General features: G+C 50.2%; 1 protein-coding gene across 1 annotated transcript; it reads left to right on the top strand.

Annotated features, from left to right (window-relative positions):
* Nucleotides 1-2,606: 2,606 nt before the first annotated feature.
* Nucleotides 2,607-6,882, top strand: ZNF703 (zinc finger protein 703). The gene is made up of 2 exons (XM_079955070.1): nt 2,607-3,160; nt 4,147-6,882. Exons 1-2 carry the CDS (start codon nt 2,861-2,863, stop codon nt 5,608-5,610), a joined length of 1,764 nt encoding a protein of 587 aa, XP_079811196.1. The 5' UTR covers nt 2,607-2,860; the 3' UTR covers nt 5,611-6,882.
* The last annotated feature ends 9,321 nt before the right edge of the window (nt 6,883-16,203 follow it).

Raw genomic sequence — 16,203 nt, 5'->3', positions numbered from 1 at the left:
GACACTTCCGGGTCACGTGGCCAGCGTGACATCGCTGCTCTGGCGAGCCAGAGCCGCACACGGAAACGCCGTTTACCTTCCCGCCAGTAAGCGGTCCCTATTTATCTACTTGCACCCGGAGGTGCTTTCGAACTGCTAGGTTGGCAGGCGCTGGGACCGAGCAGCGGGAGCGCACCCCGCCGCAGGGATTCGAACCGCCAACCTTTCGATCGGCAAGCCCTAGGCACTGAGGCTTTAACCCACAGCGCCACCTGCGTCCCAGTTACATGTCTGGATAGGCTTGAGCAAAAACAAAAAGGTGCCTGCCTGGTGTCAATAAGGCAGGGGGTTCCAAAGGGTAGGTGCATGCAGAAAGCTCCTGGTTCAATCTTCAGCTTTTCCAGCAAGGGCTGAGAATGCCCCCTGCCTGAAACTCTGCATAGCTGCTGCTGCTGCTGCCCATCAGTGTGGACAGTTGAGGGCTAGATGGACCAATGATCTGGCTAGGGCCCAGGGGTCAGCAAACCTATTCAGCAGGGGGCCGGTCCACTGTCTCTCAGACCTTGTGGGAGGCCGGACTATATTTTTTTTTTGGGGGGGGGGGTATGAATGAATTCTTATGACCCACAAATAACCCAGAGAAGCATTTTAAATAAAAGGACACATTCTACTCATGTACAAACACGCTGATTCCCAGACCGTCCACGGGCTGGATTGAGAAGGCGATTGGGCCGCATCCAGCCCCCGGGCCTTAGTTTGCCTACCCATGGGATAGGCAGAAGGCAGCCTCCTGTGTTCCTGTGCCTAGGATGGCCCCATAATGCAGAGACCACAGTGGCTGATTCTAAAGGCCCTCTCCATATTATAGGATGAGCCCGAGCACAAGTTGCCGGAAGGCTGCTGTTGCAAGCTACAGGGAACCAGGCAGAGGGCCTTCTCGGTAGTGGCGTCTGCCCTGTGGAACACCCTCCCATCAGATGTCAAGGCGATAAATAACTACCTGACATTCAGAAGACATCTTAAGGCAGCCCTGTTCAGGGAAGTTTTTAATTTGTGATATTTTAGTGTATTTTTGGTTTTTATGGAAGCCGCCCAGAGTGGCTGGGGAAACCCAGCCAGATGGGCGGGGTACAAATAATAAATTATTATTATTATTATTATTATTATTATTATTATTATTATTGCTTGAGGGTTTCCCAAGAGAAGAGGACGCTGGTCTGATCCTTCAGGGCTCAGTCTTTTTATGTTCTTAATTTTGAAGCTCACCATTCCACATTCTTAGCTATTTTACCAACAGACTGGCTTCGGAAGAGCATATTTTAGACCCGTGACCTTTCATTTTTTTCCTTTTCTTTTCTTCATGCGGTGCTTATCTCCTGCTTTTCCTCCTGGAAGGAAGCCCAAAACAACTATAGTACCAGCAAAACAAACAGAGAGCAACTCAATAAACACAACATCCGGTTGCCTCCAATCCTAGCACTACTCAGAGTGGACCCCTTGAAGTTAATGGACCTGTCTAACTGAGGTTCATTAACCTCAATGGGTCTACTCTGAGCTTAGTTGGAAACAACCCATAGAAAGGATGTGCTGGAAAAGGCTTGCAAGGCTGCATACACACCATACTTCAAGCACACGACTTCCCCCAAAAGTGTCCTGGGAACTGCAGTTTACCCCTAGCAGAATTACAATTCCCAGCACCCTGCACAAAACTACAGTTCCCAGGATACTTTGGGGGAAGCCATGTACTTTCAGTCCACAGAGCGTAGGCAGCTGATTAAAGTACTGTACTGTGAGTGCCTTCCGCGCACCCGCTTCTCCAGTGACGAAAGAATAAAGGTAAAGGTAAAGGTACCCCTGCCTGTACGGGCCAGTCTTGACAGACTCTGGGGTTGTGCGCCCATCTCACTTAAGAGGCCAGGGGCCAGCGCTGTCCGGAGACACTTCCGGGTCACGTGGCCAGCGTGACATCGCTGCTCTGGCGAGCCAGAGCCGCACACGGAAACGCCGTTTACCTTCCCGCTGGTAAGCGGTCCCTATTTATCTACTTGCACCCGGAGGTGCTTTCGAACTGCTAGGTTGGCAGGCGCTGGGACCGAGCAGCGGGAGCGCACCCCGCCGCAGGGATTCGAACCGCCGACCTTTCGATCGGCAAGCCCTAGGCGCTGAGGCTTTAACCCACAGCGCCACCTGCGTCCCGACGAAAGAATATTACATGTTTTTTGTTCTTCCTGAATTCCCGCCTCCTTTAAAAAAGAAAGAAGGTACAGTAAAGCTTAAAAGTCTTTGCTGCTCAGTTAAGTGAAGAAAGGTGAGTGCAATGTTTTCCATAGACACACACCCTTTTCCCCACTGCCTTTCTCTCCCCCCCCCTTTTTTTTTAAAGTGTGGGGTGGGCAGCCTCGCCCCTGGGTTCAATCCGGCGAGGGCAAGGGCGCAGCGCCCTTTCGCAAACGCAGCTCCTCGGCAATCCGCGAGGTGCCAAAACGCGAGAGCGCGCGAGATCCCTTTAAGCCCCCCATCTTCCCACTAGGCTAAGCTCCCCCCACCGGCCGATCGCCCCTCCCAGAGCTCCTTGGCACGTCCCCGATTGGTGGGCAGGGCCGGTGCCTTTGAAGTGTGCTGCAAGATCGGAGCTATTTGACGTGCGGCTCCGGGAACGGGAAGGGCTTTTTTTTTTTCCCCAAAAAAGAGGTTTTTATTATTTTTATTTTTATTATTCTTTCATTAAAGTCTCGCTGGGGCCGGTGCGCTCGTCTTTGCTGCCGCCGCCGCTCCTGCCAGGCGCCCGGGCTTGGGCGCTGCGGAGCTCGCCTCTCCTGCCTCTCCCTCCCCCTCCCCAGCCCGGCCCGACCCCCCACCCCCGCCCGGCCCGCTCCCCCAAATGAGCGCTGGCTCGCCCGCTGGATCTAACGCAAGGACATCGCCCACCAGCAGCGGAGGGAAGAGCGCGGCCCCCGCCGGAGCAGCCGCCGCCGCCGCCGCCGCCACCTTCTCCTCCTCTCCAGCCCAGGCTCCGGGAGCCGCGTGCCCGGCGCTCTCGCACCTGTCCCCGGAGGACCCCCTGCGCCAGGCCAACCGGCTTCCCATCAGGGTGCTGAAGATGCTGAGCGCCCACAGCGGACACCTCTTGCACCCGGAATACCTGCAGCCCCTCTCCTCCACGCCCGTCAGCCCCATCGAGGTCAGTGCCTGCCAGCCCGTTCCTGCTTTCGCTTCTCCCTCTCCGCACACGCCGCTGCCCCGACGGCGAATTGGGCCACGGGAGGGTCCCCCGGCACTGCCGCCGCCGCCACCTCCGGGCGCTTCTCACCTGCGTCCCTCGAGAGCTGCGCCCCGCTTCCCTGGCGTCGGTCCGCGGTCCCTCGGGGAGCCCCACCCTGATCTCTCGCCCTGGCTTGGACTAGAAGTCCGTCTGTTCTCTCTCTCTCTCTCTCTCTGAATTTGTGGAGCCGGATGGGAGAAAATCCTCGCCCGGACTTTCCTTTTTGAATAGAGTCCCAAGCAAAGAGAGTTATTTGAGTTGTGTGATTTGAACACAAATCCCGACGGCGGAGGAATCGCTTGTTCGTTTCCCGATCTCCCGGGCCGAACTTTGCGAGGCAAGGTTCGTGGGCTTTGGCAACGATCGTTGCGCGCGCCCGGAGCCTTTGTGGATCCAAGGCGGGTGATCGCGGGATCCATCGGGGTGGGAAAGAGCGGGGGGGGGGGTTTGGGGGAGGGATAGGCAGCCGGTGTGAATCGCCGAGGCTGCTTGTCTCTCGGTTCCTGGGAGAATCTTTCACCCGGGTTCGGACCCTCCATGAGCCGAGCTCCCGTGTGGAGAGTGAACCAACCCGGGCCGGATCTGCTCGTCTGTGGGGTTTGCAGGAGGGGAAACTTCCGTCCGGTTCCGCCGGAGGGAATTTCCGTAAGGGTGGCGCTCCTAAAAAGAAGGGGGGTAGCCTAAAATAGTCGGGGAGTCGGGGCAGGAGTGTTTTTGCAACTAGGGCCGGGAAGGGGTCACCGTCGGCGGGGTCTGCGCGGTGCGCCCCGGGGGCCTTTCCGAGTTGTTGGGTCCTTTGGGTGTGTGTGTTGTATTGGGGGTGGGGGCGCAGTCCCTCCCGTCGCGTCCAGCTCTGCGTGGTCTAACCAGCCTCTCTGTCTCCCTCCTTGCCTCGCCTTCCCCAGCTGGACGCCAAGAAGAGCCCTCTGGCGCTGCTGGCGCAAACCTGCTCGCAGATCGGCAAGCCGGACCCTCCGCCCGCCTCCAAACTCAACTCCGGCGCTTCGGGCGGGCTCTCCGGGCCGGACAAGGAGTCCGGGAGCCGCGGCGGCGCCCTCAAGCAGCTGGGCGAGGCGCCGACCGAGGACAAGTCCAGCTTCAAGCCTTATTCCAAAGGCGGCGGAGGCGGCGATCTGCGTAAGGAGGGCGGCGGCGGCGGCGGCGGCGGGCAGCCGAGCCAGGCCGGGCCGGGCGTGGAGAAGACGGGCTTCCGCGTGCCCAGCGCCGCCTGCCCTCCTTTCCCTCCGCACGGAGCAGCCGCCGCCACCGCCTCGTCCTCTTCCACCTCCTCCTCCTCCCCGGGCGGCTCGAGGGGCAGCTCCCCGCAGCACGCGGATTGCAAAGGCGCCGACGACAAGAAGGAGATGGATATGTGTGCCAAGGCCAGCTCCGACGGCGCGCAAGGAGCCAGCGGCAGCCGCGCGGGCAGCGGCGCGGGCAGCGCGGAGCCCGGAGCTCACACCGAGGCCGCTTCCGGGCGCAAGTCGGAGCCTCCGGCCCTGAGCGCGGGCCACGTGGCTCCGGTGTCCCCATACAAGCCGGGACACTCGGTGTTTCCTTTGCCGCCCTCCAGCATCGGCTACCACGGCTCCATCGTCGGGGCCTATGCTGGCTACCCGTCGCAGTTTGTGCCCAGCTTGGACCCTACCAAGCCCAGCCTGGTGAGCAGCCAGTTGCCTGGCGCCTTGGGGTTACCGGGCAAGCCCCCCAGCTCCAGCCCTCTGACGGGGGCCTCTCCCCCTTCCTTCATGCAAGGATTATGCCGCGACCCCTATTGCCTGAGCTACCACAGCGCCTCGCATTTGGGCACTAGCAACTGCTCCAGCTGCGTGCACGACCCGGGCAGCCTGAAAAGCGGATATCCCTTGGTGTACCCCACACACCCTCTGCACACCACCCTCTCCAGTGCCACACCCAGCCTGCCGGGCCACCCGCTCTACACGTACGGCTTCATGCTCCAGAACGACGCCCTTCCCCACATATGCAACTGGGTGTCTGCCAGCGGACCCTGCGACAAGAGGTTTGCCACCTCGGAGGAACTGCTGGCCCACTTACGGACCCACACGACACTGCCAGGGGCAGAAAAACTCCTGGCTGGCTACCCTACCTCTGGGCTGGGGTCTGCGGCATCTTGCCACCTGCATCTCCCCCCCACCGGCCCCGGGAGCCCCAGCTCCTTGCCAGGATCGCTGTCTTTGAGAAGCCCGCACACTTTGGGACTAAACCGGTACCACCCTTACGGCAAGAGCCACTTGCCCACGGCCGGGGCGTTGCCTGTGCCCTCTTTGCCCGCAGCAGGACCTTACTACTCTCCATATGCCCTTTATGGCCAAAGACTAACCTCAGCCTCTGCACTTGGATATCAGTAACTACAGTTGTCTGCCGCCTCTCCCTCTTCTTTTCCTGCCCTCGTCCTGGGACTATGTATTTATTTACTGTATGTTAGCTTAAAGCTGGGAATTATAAGTGCATTAATACACCAATGAATCAATGGTATGCAAAAAGTCTGTGTCCCCCCTCCCAAAAAAATAATATTGATTATAACAATACCCAGCCTAAATCTTTCTCTCTCTCTCTCTTTTTGCTTGTGTGGGGGCTCTTAATTGTGCTTTCTTTTATCTTTCTTTCAACCCCCTATAATTTTCTTTTTTTAAAAAAATCTCTTGATCCCCCATAAACCATTTGCATGATTCTCAACAAAATGCATCCCTCCCTCCTTTGTTCCCCCCCTTTTCTTTTTTTTTAAAGGAAATAGTTTTTCCCCCTTTTGTACAGTTATCAGAAATGTAATTATATTTTATTTTTTTGTCCTTTTGTGTATTGTGTTCTAAGGAAAGGGGCGGCGGGAGGTCAGCTGGGAGATGTTCTGTGGCTTTGTTCTAGCTGCAGGACGGCAAGAGCATCACTTGCCATGCGGTGGTGAGATGCACTTTGCTGATGGGTTGTAAGCAAGGAAGGACCCCAGCCTCTGCTGCCAACTTTGGTTCTGAGGACTACTCCATCTTAAGTCGGGTGCCCTCTCTCTTCTCCACAAAGTCAGGTGCTCTGAGCTTGGAGAGTTGGTGGGTGCCCTGTATGGAGGCAAGGGCTGACGTGCCAGTTATCCTGGTGCTTGGATGTTGCTGGTGATACTTGAAGCCCAGAAAGAGTGCTGAGCAAGTTGATTCATCACAGGGACACCTTCCACAAATTTTTTTTGAGGTGGCTCTTCTTTTGTTTATTTTGGTGTTTTGTTTTTTTTTAAAGACCTGGATTTAAATAAAATTGGCAAGCACCCTCGAGGGACTGGAACTGAAGACCTTTTCCCCCCAACATGCACCAAATGAAGAACTCAAAATAACTTTTGCTTAGCCTAGTTCAAGCTGGATCCTTTTAAAGAGTCCGGCTAGCCCCAAGGGGCCCGTTGCGTCCTCAACTGCAGGCTCAAATCTACATACCAAAAAAAACCCATCCAATCCTCCCTAATCCCCCAATTTATCTTGACCTATGGGAATGGAACTGTCATTAGGTTGTGGAGACCCCACCCCACCCCACCCCCACCCCCAGTCTTAACCCAGCGCGGAAGGCTGCGGATCATTTTGGGTGATAAGAGCTCCATCCTGGTAAGTCTTATTTTGTTAATAAATGAATACTTGGCTATATCTACCCTGTAGTTTGTGCTGTCTTGCATTCTCCCTTCGGCTGCCTGAGTGTTGTGCGCATTCTTTCCGTATGAACCACAGCACCAAAACAAAAGTGTGTGTGGGGGGGGGGAGAGAAACCCCTCTGGCCTTTTTAGGACACATTAAAGATTAGCAAGAATATGAAGGTGAGGATTTAGTTTGGGGATTTAGCTCACTGGTTAAGAGCATCGGCCTCGCATGCAAGCAGTCCCTGGTTCACTTCCTGGCATCTCAAGGTAGGGCAGGACAGATCTGCTGTCTGACACCCTGGAGAGCCACAGCCATGTCCCTGGAGACGATACTGATTTGGAAGGATCAAAGGTCTTCTCAGTACAAAGCAGCTAGCCATGCTCCTAATTTCCAAGGCATTAGCAGCTGAAGGTTTTTCTTTTTCGTGCAGGAGGAGGCATTCTTGTTCTCTGCCTCCCCAGGTAGGAACAATGAGGTGGTATAGTCCTGAATTTGTAGGGTCGACTGTATCCTTTCAGGCTGCAATGGGTCACCTTTTTCACTTCAGAAAATAACCTGCCAGCAAGCGACACAACAGGCACCGGGCTTCTTTCTCCTTGATATGCCAGCATTTGCAGCAGCAGCAGCATCTCTTCCCCCCGGGAGCGTCACCTCCGCACACCTGTCACCTGTTCCTTATGGCCCTTTCTGCCACTTGATTCTGCTGCATGTGTAGACTGCTTCAGCTTCCCTCCAAAGCGTTTCCTCAAGATGCACTGCCTCCGCGAATGAGTCGCGTTATGGGAAATCTGCAAACTGAAGGACTGTGTCAGGAGTCTTCACAAAAAGCAAAGCGGAGGCGAGTCAGCGGCGTAATTTTCTAGCCTGCCTGGGAGAAGGATCACCGAAAGGCTGCAGCGCCATCTAGTGGTAGAGAAAAATCCAGCTGATTGTGTGTCTTGGTACGAACGCCGGTTACGGTACGTAGCGACAAGCGCACCTTCGGCCGCCTTAATGACGATTGCTTTCCCTTGCAAATCTGCCGAAAGATGCAAAACACGAAGGGCAATTGCCTCGCGCTATCATCTGATTTTACTCAGATTCCCAGGAAGTCTTCCATCGCTCAGCCTCTTGGGATACGTGGCACTAAGCCAGATTGCCTTTCAAACTTGGGGATGGCTCCCCCCCTCTTTCTCCTTTTGCAAAACAGTGCTGCATAAGCTTTGCAAACCAGTTGCTCTGGGCAGCAATATTTGGGGGCGCCGTTTCCATATTTCGGTCTGTGAAGAGCCGGGAGACATCCGTAGTTGAATTTTGCAGCTGAGGTCTCGAAAGGTGCGCTTGGCGAAATTTGCTCCTGGGCTGGGCTCCTAGGTAAACTGTTCTCCAAAGTAGCATGGAATTTGAGTCAGGTGGGAATGGTGAATTGAGTAAGCTTGGTTTGGCTTTCCTTGTGGTTGTTCCATTTCCACTGTACCTACATTTCATTACCCTCCATGATACTAGTTGGCATATATGTCCTCTATTTAAAATCTGGTGGGGGGCTTCTAGTATTAGGCCTGCTCATTAATGTTAGACCCATTGAAGTTAATGGCCCCACTAACTGAAGTCTGCTCTGTGGATCTGCTCTGATTTAGTAGGATTTAGTTGGGTGCAACCCCGAGTCTCAGTCCAGGAACAGAAGGGCATAATGGAAAGCCTCCCTCCGCAGTGCAGGGGCACCATACCAGCCTTGGGGGGCGGGGGGGGCACAGGAGGCTTGTATATGCTTTCCATATCTCCATTCTGCTCTGAACTCACATTCCATGATGGAACGTAGTGAGGAAAGAAGGGAGAGTATATGCTCCCCCAAAACATCCTGGCACTCTTGAATTGTGCCAAGGAGGAGAAAGGGAGCTCTGCATGTTGCAGAGTGCATTAACTATACTGGACATTAAATGGAGCAGCTTCGCTGCTGTTTGTCCTGTTCACCTCCTGAGGCTGCGGGACACTTAGTAGAGTCTCTGTCTGTTTGCACACCATGACTTTAAGGCACCCTCCCCGCAGGAATCCTGGGAACTTTAGTTTGCCCCCACAGAGCTACAATTTTCAGCAGCCTTAACAAACTACAGCTGCCCGGATTATTGGGCTTTGAATGTGCTTTAAACGTATGGTATGTTCACAACCTCCACCTTTTCCCTATTTAGCCAGCTGGCAGCTACAGACCACATCCCAATGGGGTAGCTAAGCTCTGACACCAGGCACAGCCTCTCTCTTCTTCAGTGAAACAATTGTCCATCATTAATGCAGGGATTCTGTTAATTGGTGGAGGGTTTTTGTCTACTCGGCCTAGTCAGTTTTCAGTGGTTTTTAATGCTCATTGTCTTGCAATTTTTGTTTTGGTGAGTCAGAAAGCCACCTAGCTTTTTAAAACTCATGCATTGGTGTTGAGATATACAAGCCTTATGCAAGTAGTTGCATATATCTATCCTTCCATCACCACCATCCCAAATCACTTTCTTGAATGCTTGTAGAGAAGCTCCTATGCACTAAAAACTGAAACTTGGCTTCCAAGTCCAAAAGATATGAATTGAGATATTGTAGACAGACATGATGTTCCTTTTCTTCAGTGGCTAGTATAAATAAAAGACAGGTGCTGAGCTAAGCTTGTGTAGAACTACAACCTCTGAGCTGAGTTCAGTTCTAAACTGTGGCTACAGGGGACCTGGTGTCGAATTGAGATATAATTTTAAAATTTCAGTCATTGCTTTTGCCCTTACAACAGGCCTGCAAGGTAGGGCATGGTTCCATCTGTTAGGTGAAGGATTTTCGGCTGGCATGGGGAGATTTGCTCAGTGCCACAAAGATACCTGTTTGTGGCATCATTGCCACCAGAAAGGCAAGCTTGAATGCTCATCCTTTCACATAGGAAGCCATTTGTGGGGAACGACTCCTACATACCACGTTGGTTAATTCCTCTTCCTGGCTCGAAACCATGTGACTTGTCAGGCAGAAAGACTTTCTCTCTTCTCCGTCAGGAACTGTGCCGCCACCAGAGTAATGTGTGAAGCAAGCCTACTGAATCAAGGGCAGAGATGGAGGAGCCAAACCAGCTCTCGTCCCTCATCATTTCAGACAGGACTAAGTTATTTTTGAGACATAAAATCTGGTTTCAAGCTGAAGCCGGTCGTGTCTTGCTTTGTTTCCACTGTGTCTTTCTGAATTAACAGAATCTTTGCATAGCAGTTCCGAGGGAATGAGAGCAAAACCACAGGGATGCCTGGAAACCCATTTCTAGTTCTGTGAAAAATCAATTGGATAGGGTTGTAGGAACCTGCCTTACACTGAATTTGATCATTGGTCCCTCCAGCTCAGTTGCTCCGGGGTTTTGGGCAGGGAACTCTAGCAGAAGATGCTGGAGATCAAACTGGGGGACTTCTGCATGCAAAGCAGGTGCCCTCGTACAGAACGATGGCCCTTCCCCTACATGGCTGAATGGGAGTACTAAGCACTGAAAGGTTTTTTGGTTCTTTGGGGCTCCACTTTAAGTGTTCCAGGGAAACCGAAAGAGATTAGTGTCTAGGAGGAGATGTATGCTTTAACTATAATAGAGTTTTGAGATAATATAGGTCAAGATCTCCAAAGGAAACAAACATACCAAGAGGTTAAAAACACTTCATAGGAAATTGGAGCTTTGCTGTTGTGGCCTTATAGATGTCAAATGGCAAACTGTTTGCAAACAGGAATACCATTCCCACTGTTCTTCAGCGTCATTTCTGGGATGGCAAATAAGGTCATTGCCTCCATTCTGAAAGGAAAATACAGAAACAAGTTCCTATGTGGAGCAGTAGTCTGCAAGGTTTCGGGGGGCAGTGGGGAGTCTCTCCTTTTTCTGATGAGTTGATTGCATCCTATTTTATCACTCAGATTAGTTTTTGCTTGTTTGTTCTGGGGTACCAGGATTTAATTTGCTATAAATAACCTTTTGCCACAGTAGTATTGTTGCTGTTCCTTTTCTTCTTCTTTGTTTACCCCTGACATGCTACGAAGCTGTAAAAACAAGTGGCTCCAAGACCATGAAACTAGAAACAATATCAAGTAGCATTTCCTTCAAACACAAAATTGCAAGTGTGGAGGGTTAGGGTTAAGGTTAGAGTGCATAGGCACCTGTTTGGCCACCGTGTAAGAACAGGATGCTGGACTTGATGGGACTTTGACTTGATCCAGCAACTAGGCTCTTCTTGCGTTCTTTTGTAGGTGTGCTTTGTGCATCAGCTTTTCACATATTTGATGTCACAGTCCAAAGAGGAAGTTGTTTGGGTGAGCTATACTGGCAGCTCCTTGGGCAAATATCTTTGGAAGAAAGTAGAAACATGAGTCTCTGGCTTACCTCCTTGATGCCACTTCTTTTCATTTCAAAAGCCAAATCCAGGACTATGGGACATTTTCCCACATGGATGCCCTCTCTGTATATAGAGGAAAAACTGTTTAGAACACAGGTGTTATCAATGAGTTGGCTGCACTTCTCCATTTTGCTACTGTGAACTTAAGGCAGTCTCTACTTGACTTCCCAAGTTCTAATCATATCAAATAGACTCTTGTACATTTTCCCTTCCTTCAGCCTGGTGTTCTCCAGTTGTTTTGAACTATAGCTTCCATCAGTCACATGCAGCGGTGTGATGCAGTTCTCAAATTTTGAGATTAAAAGCCCTTCTTCATCTTTGTTTTCCTGTTTGCACAAATGCCTCTTGTAACCTCTTGCTGTATGCCAGAATCATGGCCAATCGGTTATTCCAGCTTCGTGAGCTGAGGTCTTGTTTGGTATTTCCTGTTTCTTTGTAAAGTGCTACCGCTTTGGAACACGGGGATATGGAAATAGAATATGGAAGGCACATTCAGAACATAATTCTACATTGCAAGTTTGAAAAGAGGGTCTGAGTCACATTTGCTCAGTCCAAAGTGGTTTTACTTTCAGAAAAATAATGGAAAATAGATTTAGTATGGTTCAACCTCTTATTCTGAAGCAAGCCTCTCAAATCCTTAGTTTTACAGTTACAGCCTTCAATAATTCTTCTTGTTATTGTATTAAATCATATTTCACAGGACTTGTATGCAAAAACTGTGTGGAGTGGTGGGCAGATTTAAAGTCTAAGAGAATAAGATATCAGACATAAGTCCAATTCATATGCAAACTTGGAATGGAAAGAGAGAAAAGGCAGCAAAAAAGAAATATTGTTTCAGGTTACACAAGTGATTAAGAAATAGATAATTCAGGACTCACATTACACAGGGCAAACCTGGACTAGTTTTGTTTATGTAGAGCAGTTTCCCCCAACCTGGTGCCCTCCAGAACTTTTTGGCTACAGCGCTGATCATCACTGAGCACAGGTCGTGCTAGTTAAGAGTGATGGGAGTTGTAGTTCCAAACATATAGATGTCACCAGGCTCAGGAAAGATTGATGTAGAGTCTGAGTACTGAAAACACCCTACGTCCAGCTTTTTTTTTCCAGATTGCATTCCTTATAAGCAAAGTAGATATCCCTTGAATGCAATTCAGGTGGCATATTTTTCCTGGTAAGCAGAAAATTGTGTCAAACTAAGGTGGGGAAACCCAGCCTCTTGAGTCACCTCCCCAAAGTGTTGATAGGCAACGGGTGCTGCAGCCTTGCTGAGTTTGGCCAATGTCCTGATGGGAAGCAATATGGAAACCCTAAGACCAGCACCTTGAGTTCCATGGAAGAAAGGCAGACTATAAATATGTATTGTTATTCATTTAAAAGACTTCTATACTGCTTTTCATCCTCCCAAAGTGGTTTACAAATAACAGAAATGTATCGCTCCATAAAATACAATAACCTTCAAAACGCTTAAAATATCCATTTAACATCCCGAGAACATACAAATCACTGGGAGAGCAGGTATAACAAGCATATGTTTGCTTTGAGGCCAGGTTATTACTGGCGCTGCCACATGGAAGCAGCCCCGTTGTGCGGCTGGGGCAATTTCTCCCCACACCATTATCAAACTTCCCCCTAAATGTGTACAGTTGTGTTACGAAAATAACCCATGTTGAGCTGGCTGCCGTGCAGAGTGAACTGATGCAGTCAGTCTCTTGCTCCTTGCACCTTGGGGAGGAACTGAAAATCAGTGGCAGAGCACAAGTTCTCATGCAAAAGGTGCCAGGATTAGTCCCTGGCTTGCTCCCATCCGATACCCTGGAGAGAGACTGCTAGTCAGTGTCAGCAATAGTGAACTGGGAAGTGGGAGTCAGTCGAAGGTAGCATCCTACATTCTTTGCCTTGTATCTGTCATGTTCAAAAGCATGCACAGCATCATTGCCATACCATTGATGCCACTGGTGCATGCCACATCCTTTGCACATTGCTAGGCGGTTGGTCCTGTGGAATGGCGCAATACAAGGCAGCTTCCTATGTTGCTCTCTGTTAGGGGAAGTTGCAGGGTGGAGAGAGAGAGAGAGGGAGCATTTCTGGGTTAAGCTGCTGTAACATTGCCCTTCTTCTTGACTTCCCCTTGAGTGCTGCCCTTCATGTACACTTTATGGAAGGTCCTTGTGTGAGCAAATGTTTCTGCTTATCATCACTACCCCCTTGAGTTTAGTTTATCCCAGCCAAACAGCTACACTCCTTCAGACCTTGCTTTACCCTGACAAATTCCTCATTGCCATTCCCCTCTGCCTACATCGCCAAGCAGAAAAGAAAATGTGCACACAAAAATGCTGTCAAGCATCGTTTGCAACCTGCCAATGCTCTGCAATTTTATCTGCTGCAGAGTGATTGCGCTGCCAATGTATTAAAGAACTTCCCGTCGGATGTATGCCTTGGTTACTGCTGAATTCATCTTCTAATAAGAGTGCCGGGATGCACTTTATTAATCATTCTGTCTTAACAACCTGTACTTGAGAGTTTTCAGTATGATTTGATTTCTTCCTGTCTTTCTGGGTGAAATATATATATGGCTGGGTGCATTTGGGTAATGTATGGCTTAATTTACAAGCTCCGCACTCGTGAATTACCATTCCCATGTATGCAGGGGTGCATTAACGCTTCTGCAACATTTAAGCCAGGGAAACTTCAGGGCTTTTGAATATGGCCTGGAAACAAAGGAAAAGGCAAGCAGGAGAGAGATTTATCCAAGCCAGCTGCAACTCGCCTTTTTAGCCCAGTGGGGGCAGTTGTTCAGATAATGCAGAGGGACGTAGCGAAGTCTGTGTTCCAGTTCTTATTGGCAGTGAGCTGCTGTTCCCCTTGCTGCATAACAACAACTTTCCTAGTTCTAGCCTGGGACTGCGAAAGACCTTCAGCAGTTGACTCCCGGTTGACCCCTATCCCCATGCTCCCCTATGAATGGCTGCAATAACACCAGCTGTCCGTTACTCAAACTCTAACTGAGGAGGAAAAAGCACTGATTATCCAAATACAGTCATTAAAGGGGAAATGTGTTTTTAGGGCTGTCAGAGTGATTAATGAGGGTTAGCAAGCTTTGCAAATGCACTTGTTTAGTCTAACTGGCAGCCTCTATTTTCCTATTGATTTATTGCAGCCGCTGCTCAGGCCCGTGTGCAGGGGGGCATGAACATGTGCCTGCATGCACTTGTGTGCAAGGAGCAGGGAGAAAAAGAGTCAAGACCCTTCACCACCTTTTTTCCTCTCTAGTTAAACATAAAACGTTCAAAGATTTTTGTCGCAGAGGATTGCACAAAAGACCAGGGACTTTTTCTTTCTTCCTTCCTTTCTTTCTTTCTTTCTTGAACTCAGTTTTGCAGCTCAGACTGAACAAAGGCAACATTGTACACTTGGAGTGAGCAAGTGAATGATTTGGACGCCATCACAGGCAAGCTGTTCTCTCAAGGTGTGTGATCCTTGCTAAAACATCTCCATCAATCCATCATGAAGGGAGGCTGGTGGCAGAGAGGAGGCTCCTGGATGAGAAGAGCATCAAAGATCTATTGTCTCAGTTGGATGAATTCCACTTTGGCCCTTTTAAGGAAGACTGATGTCTCTGCAAAAAAAAAAAATGGGAAAGTGAGGCAACAACCAAGTGCCATGAAAGGGGATGGAGCGTCTACCATCCTCTTGGATGGAGGCTTTCCTTTATTTCATGGACGTAGTAGCAGCAGCTGGAGCCTCTACAAATCTTCAGGGTTGCTGCAGGCCATCTGCAGATTTTGACACAGAGTTGTACCACCCCAGGCTCTCTGCAGAGTAAACCCACTGCAATTAATGAGCATAAGTTAGTCCTGTCTATTAACTTCAATGGGTCTCCTCTGAGTAGAGCTAGCATTGGACACAAGCAGTGTTTATAGCCTCGAAGGAATACGTGGTTCTGTCTCATTTCCTCTCCTCCTCTGCCACTTTTGTCTTTATCCTCACAACAACCTGGTGAGGCTGGGTGAGACACCCAGTGAGGCACAGCCACCACGTCTCAGGTTGTTATGGTGATAAAATGGGCAGGAGGGAGGAAGGAAGAGCAAGAGGGAAGAACCACCTGAGACCAGAGGAGGAGGAGGAGCAAGGGTTGCATTAAAAGTGTGGGAAATAAATATTGAACATTTTGTTCCCGCTTCTGAATTCATCCTTTCATCTTAGTGTGGAACGTATGGTCATATGAAGTTGCCTCCTAGTGATCTAGCCCATTGCTTCATTTAATACTGTCCATGTTGACTGGAAGGGACTCTCTGTGGGTTCAGAGGAGGCTCCTTCCCAGCTCTAACCTGGAAAACGTCAAGTGTTGAACCTGGGATCTTTTCCATGCAAATCATGTGTTCTGCTGCTTGGCCTACAGCCAAGCACCTCCTGGATGAGCTCTGTCTGTTGTATGTCACTCGAGGGAGGCAAACCCATGGCCTTCCAGCTGTTCATTTCCATCCTCCCTAGCCAGCAGAGGCAATGGGCAAGGATGTGAGGAGCTGCAATGCAACAACATCTGAAGGCTTACAGGTTCCCTGCCTTTGTTCTCAGTGCCCAGGTTCCACTAAAGGCTGGAAGAGAATCTCTTTGTTCTCCAAAACATTCATCCAAGACAATGGCCAGGGTAGTACCGCTATGATTTTCCACAGGGCTTTGCTGACGTTTGCTTTTAGACAGATCTATTGTTCGGAAAGAGATGTTGTCTGATGGTGATGATGATGTATGGCAAGCAGTTAGCTCTCTGTTTAGTTTCACAGCAAATAACTGAGGAGGCATATATCTCTGCTCGCTAAAGAACTTCTTGTGGAAACATTTAGCAGAACACTTCATTTGGAAAGGATATTTCTTTAACGCGATTCACAAGAAAACAGCCTTCCATAGCTTGCAGTATTTTCTGCACTGGGTCATTCATGAAGAAAAACTATACTGGGATTTATCTTACACA

Source organism: Podarcis cretensis (assembly GCF_951804945.1).
Source record: "Podarcis cretensis genome assembly, chromosome: 15".
Taxonomy (NCBI): Eukaryota; Metazoa; Chordata; class Lepidosauria; order Squamata; family Lacertidae; genus Podarcis; species Podarcis cretensis.
Note: the sequence above shows the minus strand (reverse complement) of the source record. Positions and strands in the feature narration are given on the sequence as shown.